Source organism: Rhamphochromis longiceps, linkage group LG18 (assembly GCF_057381845.1).
Source record: "Rhamphochromis longiceps isolate RC_006_pf linkage group LG18, R_longiceps_female_GT1.1, whole genome shotgun sequence".
Taxonomy (NCBI): Eukaryota; Metazoa; Chordata; class Actinopteri; order Cichliformes; family Cichlidae; genus Rhamphochromis; species Rhamphochromis longiceps.
In genome coordinates, this window is record NC_140574.1 from 5,382,704 (window position 1) to 5,409,548 (window position 26,845).

The 26,845-nt window shown below is 40.7% G+C and overlaps 1 protein-coding gene and 2 non-coding genes across 3 annotated transcripts in view; 2 read left to right on the forward strand and 1 right to left on the reverse strand.

Annotated features, from left to right (window-relative positions):
• The window catches only part of LOC146647567 (inactive double-stranded RNA-specific editase B2-like), a 36,587-nt gene that overhangs the window by 1,003 nt on the left and 8,739 nt on the right, over positions 1–26,845 (forward strand). The window contains exons 2-3 of the mRNA XM_085389985.1: positions 20,856–21,805; positions 26,408–26,525. Of these exons, the coding sequence (XP_085246111.1) occupies positions 20,856–21,805; positions 26,408–26,525 (1,068 nt within the window). The remainder of the gene's footprint in view (positions 1–20,855; positions 21,806–26,407; positions 26,526–26,845) is intronic.
• On the reverse strand, positions 8,903–8,984 carry trnas-uga (transfer RNA serine (anticodon UGA)). Its single transcript has one exon. It is a non-coding gene; the product is annotated as a tRNA-Ser (tRNA).
• Positions 15,121–15,202, forward strand: trnas-uga (transfer RNA serine (anticodon UGA)). The gene has a single exon. It is a non-coding gene; the product is annotated as a tRNA-Ser (tRNA).

A 26,845-nucleotide genomic window follows, 5' to 3' on the forward strand; every position in this document is an offset into this window, starting at 1 on the left:
CCCTGTGATGGAAATTGCTTCAGTTTGTCAGCACATCAAAGTGAAATGAATTACATTGAACAGGTTTTTGTTCTGTCTTCTAGTAGCTGTAGTTCCAACCGGGTAAAAGAGACTTAAATGCAGATTAGAATCACATATAAAAAAAAACATTTTTTTACCTGTTGCCAATCGACAACGGTACCGTTTGCCCTTCATTCACTGATTTTAGTAAATTATGGCTTAACAATCTATATGATACATACAGCATGCTGTAAGGAAAACAGTGATTTTAAACATAAACGCTGAGCGTACCCTGCTCCTGAAGGTTTAAGTTTGTATTCTTTCAGCTGCGGTGTGTGAATAAAGATTAAATATAAAAGTGATTTCATACCTGTTGATCTTGAATCTGTAAGAAATGACCTTCCTAGTACAGAAAACCCAGGATTGATCCTGAGGTTATCCGGATAAGATCCTGCTTCATAGTACAAACTTCTGCTGTGGCGACGCCTTAAGGTACACAGACTTTACAGGCTCTACATCAAGCGGGTCACTGACAACCTGTTATGAGGAATGGATTTTTGATATATCAATAAAAAAAAGGCTTCGACCCTTTGCTCTGCTAAATTTAATATAGCATATTGCAAAAGCATTGCTATATTATATTTGCATTTGCTTAGAACACAACGAACCCTAGCTCCGACCCTAAGTAGGCCATGGTGACCTGGTGGATGTGAATCAGTCTTATTTTGGGATTGGAAATTGAAGCACTGATGCAGACACTGGGATTGTTTCTCCCTCTGGAGCAGTTAAAAAGTCAGGGATCATCTCATCTTATTAACTGCAGTCAAACTCAAACTTCAGCTCCAAATGATGCTAAAAATGCTTTAGTCATCCCTTATGGTCCAGTTGGTTTCTGAGTGATTAAGTCAGGTTGTGCAAACTTCATTCATCTTTATAGCACTGGAAATCGCTCATTTTTAAGCCCATGAATAAAAACTTTACGTGTTTTTATCACCATAATAATCTGCTCGAAGTGCCAATGCTAACACATATATATATAGCAACAAATGCAAATAGCCTGAGCTAAAGAGTATTTATAACTGGTTATTTGTTGGTTGATGTGTTGGATTCGATTTTATTAAGATCCGTGTGTCTGAATGACAGAAGAGCGAGATGTCTGCGTGCAGGTTTAATGTTCCTGTCAGACTGATGACAAAAAGTCTTCCTGAGGTTTAGGAGCTGGTGTAAAAAGCCAAATTGGTGCAGTTGCTATTTAACCACATGACATCAGTCAGGACATTCACATATCTGCCCTGGTGATTGTTGTTTTCAGCTTTAATTATTGTCATCTTCAGTTGGTGGATGTCTGCAGAGAGTCTCAGGTGTATGCTCCCTCTCTGTCTCCGTGGTTCAGACTCTCCGGAGAACCCTTTCTGCTTGATTTGTTTGTTTGCTGTTTTTGCTCATTCATTTCTGGGCTCCTATCAGCGTTTATAGCTGTAACACAGGATGAGCCAAACCCAACTGCTGATCAAGCAACAAAAATGTGAACAATGCAAGCATGGCAGCGCGGTGCATCTCAGGCATGTTAATCAATTAAAGAAACCAAAGACGAGATCCTCTGCTGCCAAAAATGAAGATGTTACAAGAAGAAGGAGTTACAGGAATACAGCTGCTGCCACGGCCGACTGCGACACCATCACCTCCGTTCATCGCCAAAAAAATAAACACTTGTGAGGAAGGACAGAGGCGATTGTGACTCAAAAGTGTCAATGAAGTTTTCAGTTTGCTCCTTTTTCCACTTTCTGTGTCTCAGAAGTCCCAACGTGCAGCCAAAAATGTTCACTTTCTGTTTACTCGTGTGAGTATAAATGTCTCATCAGGATATGAGCTCCGATAATCATAATTACAGTGGTCTGACCAACAGGTCAGCCTTTTAGGATTACACTGGCATTGTTCTGCACATGATAATCCTCGGTAAATGCTGCAGATTACTCCATGATGGCCACGGTATTAAATCCAGCAGTTATTCAAAGTGCGCAAAGCCTTTTCCACTTTCATTAATGACCCGTTGGCCTTTTTTGTGCATCAAAGCGTGCCCTCTACGAAAAATAAATGCCTCCAGAAAATCATTAGTCCCCACAAATCCCACTATTTTCGGACCACAATGCACTCAGCTAATGCTTCCACAGTATCCAACAATGAGCCGTACTTTAATGCCAGCTGTCATTTTAGAAACAGAAGGTGGGATCTTTTTCTCAAATGGCAAACGTCTCCACTTACAATGGAGCTCTGTGAGCGCGCAGCAGGAGGGAGACTCGTGTCGTGCGACTGCTGTGCGCTCAGTAATTCAGCAGTGTTTGAGTTTCTCTGTTCTTCTGAGACTGTGAGCTTCTAGACAGCTGGATGTATAAGCAAACTGTCACTCAAACAAGTAAATGGGGAGGGGGAAAAGAGGAAGTAATCACATGGGATTACCAAGCCTTTTCTGTTTACAGTGTTACAGAAACATCAAATTTAATTTAAAAGGAAGTTGAATGTTTTTCTGAGATTTCCCGTTTTCCTTTAAGTCTCTTATAAAGTCTTTATGTGCATTAAAAGGTGAGAGAGTTCAGAAAACACTGCTGCTGAACTCTGCGGGAACATTTCCACATGACTGGCAGCAGCGGCTAGTTTGGCAGAGCCGATTCCTCCCTCACAGTTTGGTTCAAACATGAACAGCCATTACGCATCCACCCATATGTGAGGGTTCACGTCGTATTTTTCATCATCGGTTGGGTGAACACGAGGCTCCGCGCACACATTTGTCTACCTTCCAAATCATGGTGAGAGCACAGACCCGTTTCTAAAAGGTGCTGGTGACTGCATGGTGGACTGGATGTTATGTGGACTGTTGTTATGTTCTTAGTCATTAGTTTCAAATCTTACTGAATCCAACATCCATCTATCGATCCGTTATCATCAACTTATCCAAAGCAGCAGGCTAAGGAGGATATTCACGACGCCCTTCTCCCCAGCAGCGCTGAACAGTCCCTCGTGGCCCCCAAGGCCTGATCTCACCAGCAGGTTCTGGGCTTGCTCCAAAGTCTCCTCCCTATTGTTGTGTGCTCAAGAAACCTCTACTGGCTCCTTCCAACATAATGGAGTAGTTCTTCTCTTAGCTCCCACCGGGCATCCAAGGTCCTCAGCCTGTCAGCCTGCCTCAAAGACAGGGAAACTCATTTCAGGCACTTGAATTCACAGCTTTGCTCTTTCTGTCATTTTTTAAGATTGGATGAATGTTTGGAGCTCTCTCTTCACCACTTTAGCCGAGTATAATGCCTCCAATACTGCTGATGCACCAATCCACGGGTCCACCTCTCACTCCACCCTCCCATTAGTCATGAATAAGACACTTGAGTATCTTGCTTTGGGTTATTTCTCTTGCCCAACTCATAATGATGATGCTGGATATTTTGTTCCTTTTAAATATTTTTATTTAAATGACTGTTTTAGCCTAATGAGAGTTTTTTATGGTGTGGAGTGAAGGTGGTGGAGAAGATGACCCAATTAGACAAGAAGTGAAAGCCAGGGAGGGATACACAAGGAAAAACAATTCCAAAATAAAACAGGAAGATATGATAAACACAAGGAGAAGACGGAGGGAGGGAAAGGCTGGAGACACACAAAACATTAAAAATCAAAACAGGAATAAAAACTCAATAAATCCCAAAAAAATCCAGGACCATGAAATTTATAAACCGGTGGGTTTCATATCGATGACATCTGTTTTTATTACACAGATCAATAGTCACACATGACACTGAGTACTGCACCGTATTGTAGACCCCTAAATAAAGTCCTGAATCTGCAAATGAGCACAGCCCCGTGGAGCAGCACTCGCAGCTTATTCACCTTTTTCTGTCCCCATAATTAAGGCACTCAGCTGTCACCTATATTCCTCCACAGGGAGGAGGTTATTTTGAGATATTTTACAGCAGTTTCAGGAGATCAAGCGAGGCAAAGTAAAAGTCAGAGAAAAGAAATAATGGGAAGCACAATTATGTCAAAAGATGCGCAAAAAGCTCAGAAACAGAGAGACAACAAAACCAGCAGGGTAGTTTTCAGCTGCATCGGAGTTCACCTTGAAATAAAAACATCAGTGAGTTGATTAAAGAGGAAAAAAAATCAAGAACATGTCAAGAACTTTCTAGATGCAAAGCCGCTTCATTTCAGCTCGTTTATTACAGCACGCTGTGAGGACCCTCTGAGCGCAGACTGCAATGAAATTACTTTGTTAATCTGGATTTGTATCTGTTTTTTGTCTGGATACAGATGAACTTTTTGGGGGCATTTCAGTAAAAATAAACTGCCATTTGGCTGTAAAAAAAAATCCCCTTCTGTTGCCTTTTCAGTCAAATTAACAAACTGTCATTTGTTGGCTGCAAAGTCTCGTTGGAGAAATGATTTGATTGTCCTGCTTTTAGCGAGGATTATGATTCTCCGACATGCGACAAACAGCTGCTGTCTGCTACGGCTCTGTGTCATGACGTGGCGTGTGTTTGGCTATATTTGTATATTGGATGCGTTTTGGATAAGTGAGCTCCATCGTGCAGTCAAACTTAGTGGGGCATGTCAGTGCGCAATTTCACTGATGGATTCTTCAATCGCCACACTTCTCTGGGGCTTGGGCTTTGTGAAACCATTAGCAATATGGTTTGTGCGCCCATTTAACTTAATTGCAGGGATGCTCAGCGGGTAAAGTGTGGCTATAACTCTGCAAGCGTTAGGGGTCCCATCTTCTCTGCAGCTTGGAAGGACAGCTGAGTTTTGATCCCCAGTGGGGCTGAAGCAGTGACAGAATAAGATAGTCACTAATATTTTTATTGCAAAATCCAGAATTCTTATTTTTAAATTGCACTTTTAATAGTAAATTATAAAATAAAAATAGCAAATGTGATTAACTTCAGGCTGACAGTGCTGCAAAAAGTATTTGCCCCCTTCTGGATTTCTTACGTGTTTTTTTGTCACACCTGCGTGGTTCAAATGATCAGACAAATGTTCTTATTTGACAACAATAACCCGAGTAAATACAAAATGCAATGAGATGAGATGCAGCGAGAATTCCAGGGATTTAAGTAAAGGTTGTTGAGTTCTGGCAGGTAAGTGAAGATTAATCCTTTCCTTAGAGGAGCAAACCAGCCTGAGACAGCAGGTGAGTACTAAACACAAGAGGAGGTCTTCAGCCAACCGAACACGAGACTGCAAGGCAGAAAAAAGGCAACGTTAGGAAGCACACAAGCATGACTGAGCCCGATCACCACAACAATCTGGCAGAGAATGGCTGCTCGAGCAGGTGCTCAAGTACTGGCAGGTCATGAGCAAATCAGAAACATGTGTGTTGGCTGAAGAGCAGGAAACTGAGAGACCCTGACAGTTGGTGGAGTCCAAGAACAGAGGCTTGGACTCTAGACTGAGGCAAAGTGGAAGTCACAAAATGTTAAATTCTGTTCGAAAAACATGGATGCCACTGTTTCTAGAATTAAGAGGAGAGGGAGCATTTGGCTTGTTATCAGCTGGTATTGGAGGTCATTAGTACTTATGGAACTGGCAGCTTGCACATCTGGAAAGGCACCATCAGCGTTGAAAGGTATATGCAGGTTTTACATCAGAATATGCTCCCATCCAAACGACACGTGTTTTAGTCGAAGGCTTTGCATCAACAAAACGATGCTAAACCAGCTGAAAACATTTGGTGCAGCGTGAAACAAACAGAACAAACAGGACCCCTGAGCAGCTGGGTTCAATCGCATTCTGCCTTCATTTAGATTTTACACAGAGTCCCAACTTTGTTACAATTTGATTTGTATAGACACAGAAATGTAGGCTGAGACAACATGCCAGTTTGATAGAATTTAGGATCATATTTTAAGGGAACAAGAACAATAACATAGTTGCTACAAAAAGGTTGTGTATGTATTAAAGACGTGCTTCAGGGGAAGACAAAGATTTTAGATGCTTATAGAATAAAACTTTAGGCTCTCCTGTTATCTGTGCACAGTGATCAGAGACATCTACAAGGAATGGTGATGATATTTTCCAGAGATCTGATTGGTCAGTAGGCGGTGATTTCTTACCTGATCTTTAATCTAGAGCACAACAACACTGCTCCAGAGATTATATCTGCAGCATAAGTAACCATGGCGATGTAAGTATGACATAGCAAGAAGTAAACCGTCTCCATAACAGCGAACACCCAGGGTTAACCCCGAAATCACCTGGATAATCCTGCTTTGTAGTACAGACCTGTGGCTGAGTTAAAGCAGCCAGACTTACCCTGTGCAATGACCCCAGAGAGGACTCAAACACAGGACCAGGCAGTCAGAGGAAAAGCACTAAATCCTACTCTTTAATCCAGGCTAATGTCAAAAAGTCAAAAGGGCCAAAAATCTGACATAAACATCACAAGGAATGCGACTGGGACTAACAGGATGCAAAAAATACACAGAGAGAAAATGGAAACACGAGGAAAACGGTGGAAAACTTGACTGTAATGAGAATGAGACAGTCTGATGGGGAATAACGGGGAGCATCAGCTGATTGACAGCAGGTGAGGATGTCTAACTACAGTGCAAAACAAGCAGAGATTACAAATTAAGTCAGGACCCAAACCGGCCCCAGTTAAGACCAAATGTGGCCCAAAGATAAAGACGCCCTGCACACTTTAGCCAGATGGTTTATAAAAAAAAAAGTCTAATCTACAGAAAAAAATGATATATTTCTTTCTTACACTGACAGCAACATTAGATTTAACCCACTCATTTCTCTGACTACACTTGGGCCTCGATAAACTAACAAAACAATTAAGCGATTCTCCAGCTGTGAGCCAACAAACACGGCTCACAGTGAGAGATAAGCACCGCCTAATCATTCAAACTGATGAAGTGACAGCGAGTCAGCAGGCGAGGGCATTAAAAGCTGAAGCGAGGCCCATTGGAAGCAGGCAACAGGCTGCCATAGATTACTGCTGCCACTGTTATTGTCTCTCGTTTTAGTTTCATTGCACATCATCGTATGTTTCAGGCAATAATTTCATCACTCGTTTCCAAATAATGATCATCAGCTTGTTGATTTGAAAGCAGACATTTGTTCCCTGAGTGCGATGAGATGAGACGACGTACTGAACTAAACTTAGGCCGGAGAGAAGCTTTGCAGCCTGTTCTCGCTGTGTGGGGAAGAAAATGGTATCTGACATGGATCTGTGGTGAAATCGCAAACACTTAGCTGCAATGTTTTAATTAGACAAAATGGAAAAATGGGTTTGAAAGCCAGCACAATACATTTGGAAAAATGCAGTCAGCTTGCTGCTATTTATTAAACTTTAGATAAAGATTTTAAACTGTCTTTGTGCTTTCTGCTCTTCTTGACTGCCTCAATATCATCAGTGAAAATATGCAGAAAGGGTCCAAAAGCATTTTATCCGGATTTTGTAGATGTGTTTATCATTTTTAATGGAGATTTGACGCTTGGTGTACTCACCAGGATTTCTTAAATTCGAGTGAGAAGGATGAGATCAAGAACCAGTCAGAAAATTCCCAAACCAAAGAACTGTGAGGTACTGGACTGACACACACACACATATACCTTCAGACACCAAGTGACTTTTTGCACAATACTCAGTGTTTTGCACATTTCTGTTGCACTGTTGTGTCTGTATCGCTCTGTTCTGTCTGGTGTTGCACTCTCTTTGTTTTGATTTTTTGCAATTTTTGCACACTTGCACTTTATCTAGTCCTGTGTTGATTGTTTGTTATATGTCATATGTAGCACCATGGTCTTGGAGGAACGTTGTGTTGTTTCACTGTGTGCTGTACCGCTGCACATGGTTGGAATGATAATAAAGCCACTTGACTTGACTTGACTAATGAAGCTAACACAGAGCAGTCTGGATACAACTGTAACTGTGTGTGTTTAATTCTTTTAGGGGGTAAAAGTAAAGACATTACTTTTACTGCAGAAGCCACAAAATGTTAATGCCCCAAAACCCAGTTTTTATTGTTTCTGTCATGAGTCTTATTTGAACAAATGTCAGAGCAATAGCATCAAGAAACAGCTACAGTTTATTTTCCTTAAAAAATTAATTCAACTTTATATTTTCATATTTTTCACCTGGTTCTCCGTCACCTGCAGTGACTCCATGTCTCACCCACAGTGGGCCTCGCCCCACAGTTGGAGAACCACAAAGTTAATCACAGTGGTGCACATCCCAAAAAGTTGATTCTGTTCATCTGGATGTAGCGTTTGCAGTGGGAGAAACGTTTCATCGCTCATCCAAGTGACTTCTTCAGTCTCAGCTGACTGCAGGTTTCCCCAATCTTATAAACAGTACAGTTGCACAATGACTGAAACCAGCCCACTGAATGAACAATGGGCTGTGAGGTCCGCTGCTTGATTATTAATATGCAAACTGTCATGACCATTGATCAATAGCCATGAGTACCATTCACAGAGTTCACAGCTGCAAGATGGTGAAAGATGTACCCTTAGGCCCCCTCATCAGTTCAGAGATGGTCTTTTACATAGATGGTCTTGGATTTATTTACCTGGATGATTGAGCACACATCAAGACACAGTGGTGCACTTTTTTTTTCGAAATGTGAAAACTGGTAGTTTTACATCTAATAATACCAAAAGTTTTCATTGCATTTTTAACTATTTAAAATAATTTACTGAGGAGGAAACACTGTATCTTCACCCCTTTGTTCCCACAAGGAAGCCTCAAATGGTTATTCTGATTTGACAACACATTTTTATTTGGGGCCAGTTAGATTTTAGATTTCTTAGTTGATGTGACAAGACAACACATACTGTGTCTGAACCACAGCTTCCCACTACCTCATGGGTACGTGGGTTAATCTGGACATGGTGCCAAAAAGAAGCGCTTCGCTGTGAGCAGGATTTGAACCTGCGCGGGAAGATCCCATTGGATTTCAAGTCCAACACCTTAACCACTCGGCCATCACAGCTGCTTCCTTTTGCTTCTTTGCTTTAGTTTTTGCATGTATTGTGACACCACCAACTAAATCATTTCCACTGATTTCTGCAGTGAATTTTTTCACTTGTCTCTTTGCATTGTCTCCACCTGAATCTCACCTTTTTCACAGCACAGCTTAGGTTTGCAAAGCTGCATTTAAACAAACCACCTAACCCTTTTGCACAGACAATGTGCAATACTGTGCTAGACCTTGGAGGGGTGATGATCTGGACTTGCAGTTTTTGAGGCAAACATGAACTCTTCTGTATACCAAAGTCACATGAGAAGCCATCTGTCTGACAGTCAAAACGTGGCCAAAATTGAGTCATGCAACAGCACAATGATCACAAGCACAGCAGCAAATCTGCAACAGAATGGCTGAAAAAAGAAAGAAGGTGCTGCACTGACTGAGTAAAAGTCCAGACCAGTGGTGCAACCTTAAGCAAGTAGTGCACCAACAGCCATACTTGTCAAAAAGATCTTTGGCTTTAAGTTCAGGCATCTACAAATACAGCCTGAAAAGATTGTGATGATATGTTTGGTCGTGGTTATATCTACTAACGACCCAATCAAAACGCAGCGTGAGACATGCTGATTAAGACGTAGCTCATTTGGATAATGATGATGATGTGTAATATCATCAAACGTCTAGTTTCCAATTCTGTATCCATCAAACGTAACGTCCTACAGGTTTTTAGATCGACGTCGCACACTGAAGTGAAATCGCAGTGTGCTCGAGCCTTCAGAGGCAGATGGCTGTTTAACCCTGTGACGAACTGTACAGAGACTTTGACCACAGTGACTCACCTGCTGGTGGACAACAGCGCCGTGCTACGTTTGTCATTCACTTTGGTGCGTTAATCGCTGTTTTTCTGTAACTTTGTAGGAGTATGTGTGGGACGTGTGTTTGTGTGCATCTGTGTGAACAGCGCGCGTTGTGTGCAAATGTTTAGCTCATTGGAACATGCTGTCAGCAGTTTGCTCTCTCAGCCCGCCCACACGTGAACGGAGAGCTGATCAAAGCTGGAGGCGTTATCACAGCAGATTTTCCTCACAGGTAGATAAAAAGGATTTTTTTCTACTTTGAAAATCTAATTTTTTCTCAACTCTATAGTGTTTCTTCTTGTAATGAGCAATGAATTAGGTCATGTTTGAGCTCAGCTCTACTGTGCACACCTTCTCTTATCTCCTATAAACAAACTCTAAAATGAACATTGGTGGGATTTTAAGGAGGAGCATTTTGAAATCCATTTCATCGTTCAAAGACGCAAACAGTCTCTTTCCATCTTAAGAAACATAGAAAGAGACATCAAAACTAATCTTAGGCAACACTGGAATCTGTAGAAGCGCTCTTTTTCTACTGGATAATAAAAGAACTGCAAACTCTTCAGCATTTTAAAGGACAGTGACAGTTATCACAACTTTAGCCCCAGCACCAAAACTCAAGACTGCGCTGCTTCGGTTAAAACATCTCATATTAAATTAAACTTCAGCCGGTACACTGGACCACTAAAACAAACTTTTCTGTTCACGAATGTAAGTAAATAACTTACTTACATTACAGTTACAGTTATTACAAATAACTTACTCAAATTATCATCTTAATCAAAAATAACAAAGTGCTTTTCTATTTTTTTTTCTTTGTTTTGTGAAATAGTACATTTGATAATTCATGAATAACAACAATAATTAAATTTTACTATTAAAAATTACAGAAACATAAAAAATATATTGGTGATTACAATAATATAATTAATAAATACAGTATAATGATTAACATACTTTTGAAACAGCTTGCACATTTGATTGGTTACAAAGTCACATGTTGTCTCCATGCAGGTCCATTGATTTGGACCTACATTCCCTCACTGAGCTTCCAGTCCAGCGCCGTAACCTGCGCTTGAATGTTGCATGTAAAGGCAACTTGTGAGGAAATCTAAAAAAACAATGATATATGTCAGTTTATTTAACTGCTCCAATGTGACAAATGGCACATGCAGTTGTAATGGATCATTACTTTAATGTCTGCTAGCAAAACACAGATGAAAGATAATACAGACTAGTTCTGCTGTTTAGAGTAAAAAATGAGGGTAGGACAGATAAATAGCATAAAGTGTGGGTGTAGCTTCTACCTTTTTTCTCTGGGACTTTAGAAGACAGCTGATGCATTTATGGTCATAGTTTCAGGCCATACTGAATGAAAATGAAGTCAGGTTAGTAAAGTTTTATCATTCTGTAAGTCAGAAAGGAGGATTATCTGGTGAAAATGGTTGAGTCCAGGATTTTCTCTATTTTCACTCAGTGGTAGCATAGTTGATGAATGTAGGCTGTAGAGCCTGGACCAAAATCTTCAATGCACGACTGCTTTTTCTTTCCTTGCTGCATCAGGAGGACATCTGGAGGTCACATCGTGCAAACAAACTTCTACTGATGCAACTAAACTGGATTTTGTTAGAAGCTCACCATTTCATGCTGCATTCCTATCAGCCTAAAGGTCACCCATGCATTGCATGTATTGAAGGTGTCTCCACTACTGAAAAAACAACATCTTAAGTCAAAATTTCAAGTTTTTTCTCAAACCTTCCAGCTATTAACATGTTTTTTTCTGGAACACCTCATAATTGCACAGTGCTCACCGGTAATCATGGCTTTAGAAAGTGTTGCCTGTTATAAATATTATTATTTTAACTTTAGCCACTGGGAACAGGATTCAAACCCGTGCAGTGAAACCCAACAAAAGTTCAAGCCGGAAACCCTAACAGCAGAACAACCACAGCCCTGAAGTCCTGGCCAAGAATGGCATACTTACTGTCTCATAAAAGAAAGACCAGCCTTTTTTCCTCTTTTATATTTGTACTGAGGCTCATTAAAGACAATAAAGTATAAAAGTAAGAAAGGAGCAGGAGCTTTAATAAAATAAGAAAAAAATCTACTCTTACAAATTTCCTTCCTTATACCGAGTCAGTCGATAGGAAAATTAATCCAAAAAGTTTTCATATTTCTTTGCCCTTGAGAAAAGACAGTCCACATTACAAGTAAATGAAACCACTTGCCATTAATTATGCTTAGCAAATGAGATTATCCACAGCTGTCAGCCCACACACACAAACCGGACAGTGAGCGGGTGCTTCTTGCTTCCCCCCTGCCATGCCTAATTTCATTATTCTATTAAATAAGGTTCATTAACACCGGCTGAATGGAGAAACTTCCCTTCTTAAGCTTTGATAAACACAAGCAGTGTGCAATACGAAGCCACGCAAGCTTCCTGCTCTCTCTCTTTTTTTCCCTCTGCTGTTCTGCATCTTCCAGAACATTATGGCCTTTTGCGTGCAGGCAGCAATCATCTGAACGACTAACATCAGCATTTTCTTTTGCACTTTCTGCACCCACTGATGAATTTACCTCAAAGAATGCAAGGACAGAAAAACCTGTGGTGGCTGAGAGGCTAAAGCGAGGTACAGAAATCAGCTGGATTATAACACCGGTGATGTGCGGCCCCAATATTTGATAGGTCGACCTCAACACATCTGCATACCGGTATACAATGATATATACACTAAGGAATGTTTTGTGCACTTTTGTACAATCTATAGCGACTGACTCTCCTTTGGATCCAGCCTCAGGCGGCCACGAGAAGAACTGTGGGGTTGTCTTATTGTTGCTGCTCAAGTGCATTATCACTTTTTTATCACTTTGGTATGACTGCTCCTTTGTCTTCATGTAAAAAAATCATAGTTTGTACTGCAAACACTTTTTTGACATAATTAAGTTGGATGACAAAGACTTCCGTGCACCCCTACCCAGCACCAATCCCCTCCAGTTATTCACCAATTTGTTCTTTGCTACATGCACATGCTCTCTAAAATCTGCTCACCTGTTTTGCAAAGCTCAAGCTGCACAACACCATCGTGTAGATCTGTTCATGTAAAACTTTAGAGGTAGATTAAGCAGACAGTTTGTCACATTGCAACTTGGATAACCTCTATTTAAATCAAGTGGAAAGTCTACTATTTCATTCACAAATGGGTGTGAGTTAATGAAGGGCTTTGTGGACTAGCGAGGGTGTGTTTTTGTGTCTATATCAGAGGATGTCAAGTGAAAGATGATGAAAAACGTGAAAATGGCAGCAAGTGTGGGAAGACGCGAGAGCTCAGTAGATACGACGCAAAGAAAAACAGTTATTAACTTATTTTTTTGTCTGAAAATAAATGGTCCCATTAGCTGTGATGATGCAGGTCATTAAAACACCTCCAGCCTCCACCTGCCTTCAGAAGCACAGGACTCACATCATTACGTTCACATCCCATCTCACGGCTCTCATTCATATCATCCCACCACTTAATGGCATCACACGCCTAATATAACTGAAAGGTGGAAGGTTAATGCACAATAGTTTAGTGTGCACTCTTCATTATTCTAATGACTTTTAGTTTGCTTTGCAGTGCCCTCCAGAATCAGCAGTCACTTGGGGTAAAAATTAGGAAAATAAGCAGTAAAATTACCCACAAAGAAGTCAGAAAAGTTGCATATTTAATCTGACTCTAGCTTCTTTAATATTACTTTGTTCTCAAAAGAAATATCTCAGTTTAATGGTGAAATTGACACCACTTTTACTTGCATGGAGCACAACTAATTTCATATGATTCTCTGTAATTTGCAGCCATGTTCAGCTCATAATATTGGTTTTTAAAAAATAATTTTTCATTTCAGGAAGCCTTAAAAGTGAAAAATGGCATGTAATAAAACTGCAGACTAGTTTAATGTTGATCCATAATAGTTATAGTTTAACAGGAATTCATTAATAGCTTATGAACAGTATAATTGCTGCTGCTGCTCATATTTCAGTGTTTATGTGAATGTATTCTAACAAGAAATGCTACAAAATAAAAACTCTCAAATGGTACTTGTGCATCAGATAAATGGGAATAAATGGGGTCACTGGTTTGGGGACCAACAGGGATCAGCAGGTGATCTATTATGGTGGGTTTTTTTCCTGAAGCCAAACTCCAAAAACAAAACAAGTGGAAGTTGTAGTGGAGATGGAGTAGAGAGGAAAGGGCTGCATATAGAAAGTAAGGTGTGAGAGCTTTACAGAGGATTGTGCATTTTAAAATCCATGTTGGAATCTGCCAGTAACCTGCCTCAGTACCACAAGCTCCTGTCAGGCATCCCCACTCTCCAAAATTGGGTACCAAGCCCCAAAAACAACTTGTTACGGCCGATGCCGGTGTGTTGTGGACCCAAAAGCACAGGAGGGAAAACTGAATCAAAGAAAAAATGAGCCGTTACTGTGGCCAATGAAACACATGAAAATAAGTAATAACATGTAACACACACATATATATATATATATATATATATATGTGTGTGTGTGTGTGTGTGTGTAAGGAGAAGAGGATGGATGGACATAAACGAAGGGAAAACACAATAAGTTTAAGAATTAAACTCCACATGCTGACGGGGTATAGCTATACCATTTTGGAAACGATTAATAACTGCAGTTACTGAAGACTCCCCCAAATGGCATGTGTGTGAGGGATATTGTAGATATAAGTTACCATGAGCGATAATAGCCACTAAAAGCAGAAATATCATTATATCCACCAGCAGTACAGATTATAAGATTGACAAAGAAAAAAAAAAAAGGTTCACGGGGAAAAGTGCTCATTTACTATCCATCCATCCGTTTTCTTCCACTTATCCAAATTAGGGTCACAGGAGCCTATCCCAGCTGTCATGGGGCAACAGGTGAGGTACACACTGGACAGGTCAGCAGTCTGTCACAGGACTAACACAGAGAGAGAGAGAAGCATTCACACTGATTTTCACACCTAATTTAGAATCACCATTTCAACTAACAAGCATGTCTGGACTGTGGGAGGAACCCAGAGCACCTGAAGAGAAGAACCACACAGACACAGGGAGCGCATGTGAATCTTCTTCATGTGAGGCAACAGTGGTCACGACTGCACCGCTGTTACATCCCCACATATATGTATATAATGATATATAACTTTTTCACCATCTCCCAGATAGCACAGGACCATCATCCTTCTCAAACTAGACATTTGTGCCAGTTTTCCTTAAGTGTATATGGTAAGTCTGCACACTTTCCACTACACTTTGCAGCTGTGATGGCCGAGTGGTTAAGGCGTTGGACTTGAAATCCAATAGGGTCTCCCTGCGCAGGTTCAAACCCTGCTCACAGCGGCTCAATGATACCATGGGGTTTTTGCAAAATAACAGAGAGACTGGGTGTGCTGGTGATTTTGACCCTCAGTCTTAAAGCAGTTAATTGTCTGCACAGTCTGCAGGTGATAAAGTCTGCGTATGAGGAAGGAGGTGGCAGCTGACACTACAGTTGGAAATCCATACAGCAGAAATTTTTGTGCTGTCAGTTTTATTTAAGCTGTTTAAGTTTCAGATCACATAAAATTACCAGGTTTGGATTAGAAAGCTTAATTTCTTTATGCATGCAAAGAAATTAAGCTTTTTAAGTTAAGCCTTCTTCAGTCTCAGCTGACTGCAGGTTTCTCAACCTTATAAACAGCACATTTGCATAATGACTGAAACGAGCCCACTGAATGAACAATGGGCTGTGAGGTCCGTTGTTTGTGAGGTGACCGAAGAAGTCGCTTGGATGTGTATTGAAACATTTCTGAAAACATTACGTCCAGATTAACAGAATCACATTTTTGGGAAAAGCTTCATTCCTGTGGTTGGTTTCTTGATAATATTGTCCCATACTACCAGCAGTGACAAGGACAGAAGCAAAAATAAAAACAGCCGAAAAACCTTCAGGAGGAAAAGGGAGAGAGCAATGTTCGGTGGCCACCACCAGCAGAAATATTTATATTTTGGGGGGGGTTTCTCGTGTTTTAGCCTAACTATTTGCCTAAAAATCTGTCATCAGTATTATATGAATCATGATAAAACACGCCTACCATGTTTTGGGTGCCTGCAACTGGTCCGTCGGGTTATTGTCTGACCAGAAACACTTCCCTTGTGTTTTTTCCTATTTCCGTTGTCATTTTTCCCATATCCGTTGTGTTTTGTGTGATTTTTCTTATTGTTGGCGTTTTCTTAAATTGCAGTCCATTTGTCCTCTAAGGGCCACCGTAATTTTTTTTATCACCTTTTTCTTACTAGTTTCTTTATTTTCAAATCATCTTGAAAAAAGTAAGTGATTTCCAGGAAATGTTACTTTCAATATACCCTTATAAGTAAGAAAGGATGTGGGTGAATATGCTTGCCGTAATCTTATTCATTTTTACGTATTAATATAATTAATTTGGAAAACTGTCGTAGGGTAGAGGCTGGGTAAAACCTGGACACACGTGGGCAGCCTGTCAGTCGATCACACTTTGAGCCACTCGCCAGCCTTTGGAAAAGATTTTGTGCTCAGTTTAAAATCTCTGTGACTGGGTTAATAATACAAAGCTGTTCATTTAGTTTAAAGCCCATGATGCTTCTTGTGTGAAAGCCTCCGTCCTTATCACAGACACCTTTCAATTACCCCGGCTGGCTCTGAGCCACCTTTCTGTTTGTTTTCATTCAGTGGGAACTCTAATGGCGTTCATGGCTTCCTGCAGCAGATTTTCACTATCACCGTCTATGTGTTTACCTCAGTCCATTTAATTTCTTCTGCAGTTCAGGCCGAATATAAAACTAAGCATCAGAATCATTCAGAATCACAACACTGACTCGCTTCACAAACACAAAATGTCAGAGGACACACTGTATATTTCCATTTAGATGACAATTTATATAAGATGAAAATGACCTCAAGTCTTTTTCATTGTGTTTTTCAGGATGCAGCAGCACGCCGTCAACCTTCATAAGCCCCATAAAACACTGGGATACTGAAGCATCATCAGCTGAGGATGCAGACAGTTCAAGTAAATGCCGTCCCTCCTCTTACTGCACACAACTTGCTCTACATCCATTATTTCAATGTGGTACATATCTAACATTTGAACTGCAGGCAGTTTATGTGGCTATTTTACAAACACAGATGTTGTATCAGCCTACATTACACTCTCAGCCATGTTAGCAGCATGCTGGCTTCATGGACTGCAGCATAAGCCTGTCGGTCATTAAACAAATGCATTGTTCCAAATTTCTCTTTATGAAATGTTCTGATATTAAAATGTTTGCAGACTTTGTTGGATGGACGAATCATTCCGTTGCCCTGACTTTTTAGCACAAATTCTCATCCAAAGTAGGCCAGTGCAACCATTACCTACAGTCACAGGAATCCCAGTGACTCTTTTCCTGCCAAAAAATAATTTTGTGCCTCAGCAGCCATTACTGTGAGTGCAACAAATATAGTACAGTCAGTATGAATTATAATAATTTAAAGGGACCTAATATGCCCATTGCCACATCTCCATTTCCTTCGTCTCTAATAGAATAGCTTTGAATTAACAATACAAATTAATAATTATTTGTACTTTCTCGCTGGGCCCCTCAGTTCATCTTCTGTCTAAGCTGGTTTTATGTTGATTGGCTGCCCCTCATAACCACAAGATCTGAACAGCAGATAGGAGAGAGTTGAGAGCTGTGTTTCCAGAGATGCCTGTAGAAATATATGCTCTCATGTTGGCATCATGAAGAACCAGGAGTAACATAATGTCTGAATCTCAGTGTGTAGTCTGAAGCCTGAGCTCACAGGGACGTCTGTATGTATGCCGGGTTTATTATTTAAAAACTTTGGCCAATGGGACAATATGTGTGAGACTGCCACTTCAACCTCATCCTCTGCCTACTGGCAAGAATTTAGTTGGTACGATTTTTCATGATGCCAAAACAACAAATAGGTGGAAGTTCCTTTTGCTGGACGAGCTGTGGGGAAATTGCTGCAAACCACACCCACATATTCTGGTTGTTTCGAAAACTTTCTACATTTTGGGAAGATGTTATATCAAAGATAGAACAACAGACTATAGGCTTTAAATCAAAACAACGGTCCGTCATAACATTTTATTTAGGAGACTTACCCAAAGAATGAACAAGCAATGACAAATATCTCCTGAAGATTCTTACTGCTGCTGCAAAAAAAGCAAGTACTGGTAAGTGGCTCTGTACTGACCCCCTGTTCTGGGCGACTGGTTGAAGGTTGTTGAGGACATTCATAAAATGGAAAAACTTACCTTTTTGTTAAGGTTGCAAGCTAATACTTATACTAGAGCAGGGTGATAGGACCAAAAATATTTATCACGATATACATTCGAAAATTTGCGATAACGATATAACTGACGATATAATTGACACTAGACAAAATACTTTACAACTCCTCAACTTTATTAGTGCAAAAAAAAAACCCCAAAAAATCATTGTATTTTCACTTACACAAGCAGCTTTTTTAAGTGCATTAAAGTTATATAAAAAATTAACAGTGCAAATGCAAATTCCTCGCTGACAGTTTAACCAAAAGGCATTTCCAGTGGAAACTGGCCGACATATCCTCAGCATAACCATGTATAATATCCACAAAACTTAAAAAGAGGTTATACACACACAATACGGTAATATTATGTTGAAGCGCAGTACATATCACTCCCCGAGGCTCCTGCCTACGATAGCCGTAATGCTCCGACAATCCATCAAGCGGTGCAACAGATTTTCGGGCGCCGTGTAGCACATAAGATCGTTTCGAGGTCAGTAAACACCACCAGAATTCATACATAAGGCACACGGGATTATAAGGTGCACTGTCGACTTTCAGAAAAATCAAAGGATTGATTTTAAGTGTGCCGTATTTTCCAAAAAACACGGTAATAACGACGGCCCGCTAGCATGCTCTACCAAAAATAGTGCTTTGTTGTGTATCTGACGGATGAAAGCTAAACCAGTTCCCCACCACTGAAGTTGCAGCATTTTTACAAACCAATTCTGCTTCATCTGTTTCATTCAACAATCCGCTTTCGCTCTTCTCATTCTCCGTCGCCGCCATGTGCGTATGTAAACAAAGGCACTGCGCACGCGCGTTTTACCCATATTCTATCGCGATATTTCATTTTCTTATCGTTGCCCAAAATTACACCGGTATTACCGTGAACGGTATGATATAGCCCAGTCCTAACTTATACTACAAGATGGTACAAGTGGTTGAAATCTGTCCAAAATTAGTATGGGTTCCTTTTTTTTCTGTTTGTGCCTCCTCACTATATACACTTCTGTATGCCTCTCCTAGGGTGCTCATACATCTGTAGACGTGTTGTCAATTCATGAATACAATGTTATGTTTTCACTGCCAGAACAGCTTTGTAGAAAAAGCTGTGATTTTCAGTCGACTGCTTGTTTTGTTGTTGTTGTTGTTGGGCTTTTTTTGTTGTTGTTTTCCCTTTTTTTTTTTGTTCTGAAAAAAAAAAGTAAAGCCTTTATTAAAAGCTTAGTCATATAAAAAAATGTGGCCATTGTTAGGTTTGTAGCTTGAACCCATCCGCTGGAACGTTGAAGACAATATAATTACACTGCTAAGCAAGACACAAGTAGGCAAACTTCTTCATGGTACTCGTGCACGGGAGAGAACCGGACAAACGCCGTTCCTTCGCTTGACCCCAGTTGCTCTCGTCCGTTCTCCCATACACTGTCCTTTTATTGAGGTTACATGAATATGCATAGGTTCATTAACATACGACGTCTACATACAAACAAAGAGTACCGTGTGTGTGTGTGTGTGTGTGTGTGTGTGTGTGTGTGTGTGGACTGCTGATCAAAGGGTCAAACATCCTTGGTCAGGAAGAGGGTAGCCTCCCCCTCACCCTAGATGGTTCATCCTAGATAACACGGTGAGGAAGTCCTGCAGTTCATCTAAACAAAGAGCACTTAGACTAGAACAGACGCAACTACGTTAATCCTACCATAAAACAATAAGACACGGTATGACCTCTCATGCTCCCAAAGTGCTGTCTAATACACACAAAGTTTGCAGACTATCAAGGATCAAAACCTCTACCAATCTACAACTAATTACAAAACTCTAAGCATATATAAGTAAATATTTCTAAGCATAAATGACAATCAACAATACAAATCTAACAGCCATGTTTAATGTGAGCTTTCAGAAATATAACAATATAAACATGACAGAAGACGTAAAGTACAAACTCTGGCTTTACACAGATGATTGCACAACAATCATTTGCTGACACAAACTCTTTATGTACCTGAATGGTTTAAGTACACCCATGACTTAAGTACATGGAGACACAATGGATGTGTGCACTTCAGATTTAGTCTCTGTTCAGACTTTATTGGAAATGTTAGCATGCTAACAAACTAAACTAAAATGGTAACTAGGTAGCTAAAAAAAAAAAAAAAATCTTACGCCTGGTAAATATTAGCGTATTTGGCATTAACTGTCCTTTCCATGGACAGATGAAACCAAAGTGGAGATGTTTGAGTTCCGGATTTGGCATGAACCACAAAAACTATATCAGCACAAACAACAAGTGGCGAAGGAGGGATGATTTGGGATACAAGCTGAAAAATAAAAGAATCATTGTGTTGCAATGGCCGAGTCAAAGTCCTCAACCTGACTGAAAGGTTGTCACGGGACCTTAAAAGAGCTGTGCATTAATGAATGTCCAAAAACCTCAATGAACTGATGCAACGCTTTAAAGAAGAGTTGACCAAATCACCTCAACATCGATGTGAGAGACTGATGAAGTCTCAGAAAACAAGTTATTCCCTCAAAAGTTGGTCCTATGAGCTTTTGAATCATAGGGTTTACTTGGCTTAGTTTTAGAGTCCAGTTAAAATGTTTTAATCATGCGGCTGTGCGAGAATGCTGATGATTTTCATGTACAATAAAGCAGGACAGGATTTCTCACTGCGAACACTTTGATCTCGTAAACAGGTACCAGCAGTTTGGAGGTGAAGGAGAATCAGGATGACAAATGCCAGGTGGAGCGTGACCTCCTTAGAAAGTATCACCCATCAACTTTTTGCACAACTTTCCCCAGAAATGGACAAAGAGCTTTGAAGAGGAAGCAGCCGCTGGTGGACGGAAAAGACCAGCTGCTCTACCAAAGCCACTCGACCTGTAAAAGAGCAGCTTGGGGTGTGACTCAGAAGAACGCACTGGTGCACCTGAATGAGCTACGACCAGGCCTGCAGTATGATATCACATCAAAGACTGGCCCGCTGCACGCACCGGTGTTTTCTGTAGCCGTGGAGGTAAACGGCTTCCACTTCGAGGGCCGAGGACCAACTAAAAAACAGGCCAAGATGAGGGCTGCAGAGCAGGCTCTCCAGTCATTCATTCAGTTCCCAAACGCCTCCCAGGCTCATACCACCATGGGGAACTTCACCAGCACACCTGTGGACTTCACAGCAGATAAAGTGGATATTCCCAACGGATTTTTCAAAGAGTTTGAGCCGTCGGTGCTTCGGAACTGTGATCTACTCCACTGCAACGCAGCAAAAAAGGAGGTCTTCTCCAGCATTTACAACCACAGAAGACTTGTTCGTCTAACACTGGACTTGGTGTCCTCTACAAATCCAAAAAGACGAGCAGTCACCACCTCACTGTTAGAGGACCTCAGTCCAGTAGCACTGCTCAATGAGCTGCGACCGGGGATCAGGTACATGTGCCTGACTGAGAGAGTTCCTGGCAGGCCGATGAAGACTTTTGTTATGGTGGTCAGGTTGGAGGGGCGGGTGTTTGAAGGGTGTGCCCCCAGCAAAAGACTGGCCAAGGCCAAAGCAGCAGCAACTGCCCTACAGTCTCTTTACAACATAAGTCTGGGACCAGAGAGGACCTTCATGGGCCTGCAGGACAGCAGGGCCAAAAATCAGCTACCTCAGGTGAGTATTTTACCTCTACTCTCCTTTTATAAGTGCAGGAATAAAAAAAGGAGTTGTATATGGAAAGAAGTGGGGGAATAGTTTCACTCAGGTCATCTGTAATGAGTAAATAAACAAATTTTAATGAGTTGATTTTCGAAAACATGTCCTGCTTACATGGATGAAAAACTGTATTGAGCTTCGAGTCACCTACCTGAGCAGACCCAAAAAGGATCGGGGAGCACGTGGACCCGAGCCCCAGCTAAAAGTCAGTCAGTCATCAATCAGTGGGTGGCTGTGGCTACAATGTAGCTTACCATCACCAGTGTGTGAATGTGTGGATGACTGGATGTGTAAAGCGCTTTGGGGTCCTTAGGGACTAGTAAAGCGCTATACTTACCATTTACCATTTAAACAGCAATAAAAATGCAAAGAGATGCAAAATGACCAGGTAAAAGTTAAAAAAAGACTCCAATAGGCAAACATGAGCACTGTGGCTATCACAATATACATGAATTTACATCTTTCTGTCCCATGCATGACTGCTCATAACCGGTTATGTAGTCTTCTCATTGGAGTTTTTATATAATATTACATATCCCATACATACATACAGCACCTCATATGTGCCCATGATGATATCTGATTTCATTCAGTGTTAAAGGCAATAGATGTTCAGGTGTTGTTGCAAACGCATTGGTCGCATCTCTTTTCCCACCATGTGGCATTGGCTAAGGCCCCCCTAGCCCTTACCTTTATATCACCTGTCATTCCGAATAATAAAATAATGTAAAATGTTGAAAATACAAAGACATCACACTCTCTAAATCTGCCTTTTTCCTCACCTTTCCGGTGATCTTTGTTGATTAGACACAAATGCAGATAAAAACTGAAGCAGACTGGCATGAAAATAATAACTGAATAGTAACTGAAATTATTATTTTTTAAAGAAAACACAGGATTTTGAAGGTAAAGAGATAAACTGACAAAAACTGGGAGCAAATCAAGATGCAGCATCCAAAGCTGAAAAATGAAGCCAATGCAGATGTGCCCAAAACTGCAGCTCCTCTAGGGAATCCAAAAGGAGAGTCAATCCAATCAGATAACGAGGGCGGAAAAAGGGGGACTGCAAACAAAACACATATACAATAAACAGCAATTTCTCTGTTCTTACGTCTCTGTGTGCAGATTTCTCCAACCCTGATCATAATAACATAAAACCAGTATTGATCTGGTGTTGTTTACAGTTGTGCAACACTTGTTTGTGTCTTTGTTTCACAACAGTACCAAGATGTGACACGTTTCACTTTCCCCATTACAACAAGCAAGAGAAAACACGAGGGAAGTGGAAACACCAGGGTAACAAGGCACAGCTGAAAGTAATTAAGACAGTAACAAAGGAAGTCAACCCAACGGAAAAGCACAAGAGACAAATGACTAACCATGTAATCATGAGGATGAAGACAACAAGAGACGACTGGGGTGGGAAGAAAAACCAAAACACATGAAACCAAATACCAACAAACCAGCAAGGTGTCACGGCGGGGTGCGCCGATGTGTGTGGAAACAGGACCCAAAAGCAGATGATGACGAGTAGTTGACAGTTTGAGCAGAAAAGTGATCCTTTATTAGATGACGGCAGGAGTAAACCAGGAAACCAAAGTAAACTGACAAAACACTAAGAAACAAAACACTAAACGGTACTGAGACCAAAACCTAAACTATGACTGTGATGGAAAATAACCAGCAAATACTATGACTAAGACTAATGATGAATAACAGATGAAAACCATAACTAAGACCGAGGTCAAAATAAACAGAACTAGGGCAGAATAAACAGACAACCCGACAATGGCATGAAGAAAACAAAAGGCTTAAATACAGACATGAGGTGATCAGGGGAAGTGGAAACATATGGGGAAACAGCTGACAGCCATAAACCTAATGACAGGACCAGGAGAGAAAAGCTAAATACAATTAACAGAGAACACATGACATTGTCAGAATAAAACGGGAAATACTAAAACTAAACATGACAACACAACTTAACAGACCTAATACGTGATGAATAAATACCAAACCCCAAAACATAGAAAACCCAGGAACAATAACCAATAACTGCCTAAACTAAAGGCAAAATAGGAAATAACACAAAAACTAATAACATATCAAAAAATACAAAGAAAACTCAGAGTGCTGGGTCGGAGACCCAGCCTGTGACACAAGGCACAAAACCCGAATCCTTAAAACATAAAGTCCTGTTAAAATCACTAAACATAACTTCTAAACTGAGATCCTGAATGAGAAAAACCACAGTGACAGAAACACACATGACATGAAAAAGGAAAACATCACATCAAAGATGGAGTTAGAAGATGGTCAGAGACAACAAAGCTGTCCCCCAGATGTTTGTTCTGTGCCCACCATTTTTATATTGAGGTGACTAAACGTTAACAAACTGCAACATCGTTCTCCTCTTACATCCTGTGGGTCCTCACTTTGAAACTGTCAGCTTCAAGTCGTGACACTGAATTTCTCCCTCTTCTCTTTAGCATTTGCCATTGTTCGAAGCAGTCTGGATAAATGGGTGTGAGGTGCACCGTATGCTACCAAATGGAGTGTGCTGCACATCAGCATGGCCATCATGTCCTGAGGCCTGAGAGCTGGATGGTGTCCTGCACACTCCTCTGCAGCATCTAAACAGCTTCATTATGTCTCAGAGCCGCGGAGAATTGTCCCCGACGTCTTTTACTGTCGTGCTGCTCGTCTCCTCGGATCGACTCCGGGGAGATGAAGGGAGTGACTGGGCATAAACCCTTTTACACAGTTGTTGAAATATGCAAATGATAATGGAGAAAGACAGACATGTACATACTTCATTGAAGCCTGAGGGAGGTTTGATGAGAGGATCCACTGACGGGTGGGTGCAATGGCAACATTTTGGGTGAAAAAGGGGATTCAGATGCTTTGATTTTGAACAAAAAGCACTTTTACATGGCTGTATGCTGATACACCAATAAGTGAACAATTTGCCAAATCCTCCCTCCTCCTCCTCCTCTTTGTGTGGAATTTTTATTTCCCATCATTTAGCATCAGCCCTCCCTCCTTCGCTTCAATATGAGCTGTCTGTCAGACGGCGTGACGCATTAATGAACATTATTACAGCACATTAGGGATGAAGGAGGAGCGGCAGCGGAGCAAGGAGATAGAGGTGGAGCAGGAAGGCGGTGTGAAGAGCATAATAATCCAACAGATAATTGTTTAACACACTCATTACACACGACCTTGTGCCGCTGTCATCCAGAAAATGTTGAGCTTGAGAGTTTCACTCAAAATAAGCTCGCTCAGACCACAGAATAGTTTGAACCTTTAAAAGGTGGTCGTTGAGAACATGCTGGGTTAGCATTACTGGAAGTTTATATGGTTAGAAATATAAAAAAGACATTAAAGTGTGACACTTTCTTTTTAAAGGGGGCCTGTTCTTCTCCTTTCCAGTTCCCCAATACTTCTCCTTAGTTTCTAATAGCATAGCTTAGCATGATCCACTGGCTTTGATTCAGCAGCTCAGTTCATCCTCTTATCGTTGCTCTGACTGATCTGAGGAGTGTGGGTCATTATCAGCAGAGCTTTCACTTGACTTTATCAGACTGCTGTTTTCTTTCAGTTTATTGTTGCTTGATTGTCCATTAAAAGATTTTATTTAAAGGTTTATTCTCTGAGCTCTGAACGTCATCGTGAGCTTCAGCCAGATCTGATCCAATAAATATAGATTTTTTTGTTTGTTTTGAAAAAGCAGAGAAATTTACACAAGTTAGGTTTTTGGGGGTTTTTTTTAGCTAACTGGTTATTTACTATTCCTACTGTGGGATGAATAAAGTATTCTCATTCTGATAAATTCCATAATAAAGTACACAAATCGGATCTTCAAATGTAAATCTTGCAACAGAAAAAATATTATTCTGAGTGTAAGTAACAAACTGTTTCCTAGTGATATTTCTAAAAACTCCACCTTTGGTAAAATCCAACATTCAAATCTTCCCACAACAGACTAGAATAAATATTTTAAAGTCCAGACAGTCAGTGGAAGTATACAGTGGGGCAAAAAAGTATTTAGTCAGCCACCGATTGTGCAAGTTCCCCCACCTAAAATGATGACAGAGGTCAGTAATTTGCACCAGAGGTACACTTCAACTGTGAGAGACAGAATGTGAAAAAAAAAATCCATGAATCCACATGGTAGGATTTGTAAAGCATTTATTCGTAAATCAGGGTGGAAAATAAGTATTGATGAGGACAGTTTCACTGTGTTTGCACAGATGTGGAGAACAGCTGCCTGAACAAACACATTTATTTGCTTTGTGCTACAGTTAGCGAGTTGTCACAATCTGGCCAATAGCCAGTGATAAAGAGGAAAGACAAGCAAGGTAGACCACTTTATGTCACTAAAAGATAAAAAAAAAAAGGGTTTTAGTGCTTCCGTTGTAACAGTGTATTACATGGTTACATTCCTAAAGCTTAAAACAAAGACTAACAGGCAACAGTATCCTCTGAATAATGAAGCATCTCGTGATCTTCAACAAAAACACACTTTCAGTTTGTATCCTCCGTTTTCTTCTTCTGTAGTTCTTTGCAGAGTCAATCTTCCACTTGGTGAGAGAGAAATACACAGCGCTCGCAGACAGCTGTTCCTCTACCTCGCACGCCCGACACAAGGTGCTGGCAGGGATCGTGATGACCAGAGGTGAGTGCTGGCGGTATGATGGTCAAAAAGTATGACCGAATTCGACCATGAAGAAGAGGTCAGAGGTCCAAAGTAACGTGATCACATATCATTCCTTACATGCTGATCTGTTATCAGTAGAAAATGTTTTTGTAAAGCAATTCATTGAACTTTGGTATTTAGCCCAGTGAACAGCAGCATCATGTAATCTTTGTTGTCATTCATCACACTAGCGTGCTTTCTTCATCAGGTATCTTTGAAAAGAAAAGAGGCATGCACCCATAGGGCATCCTGTGTAGGCTTTGTTTTTCATTATCTGAAGGAGTCATACATCATCTACA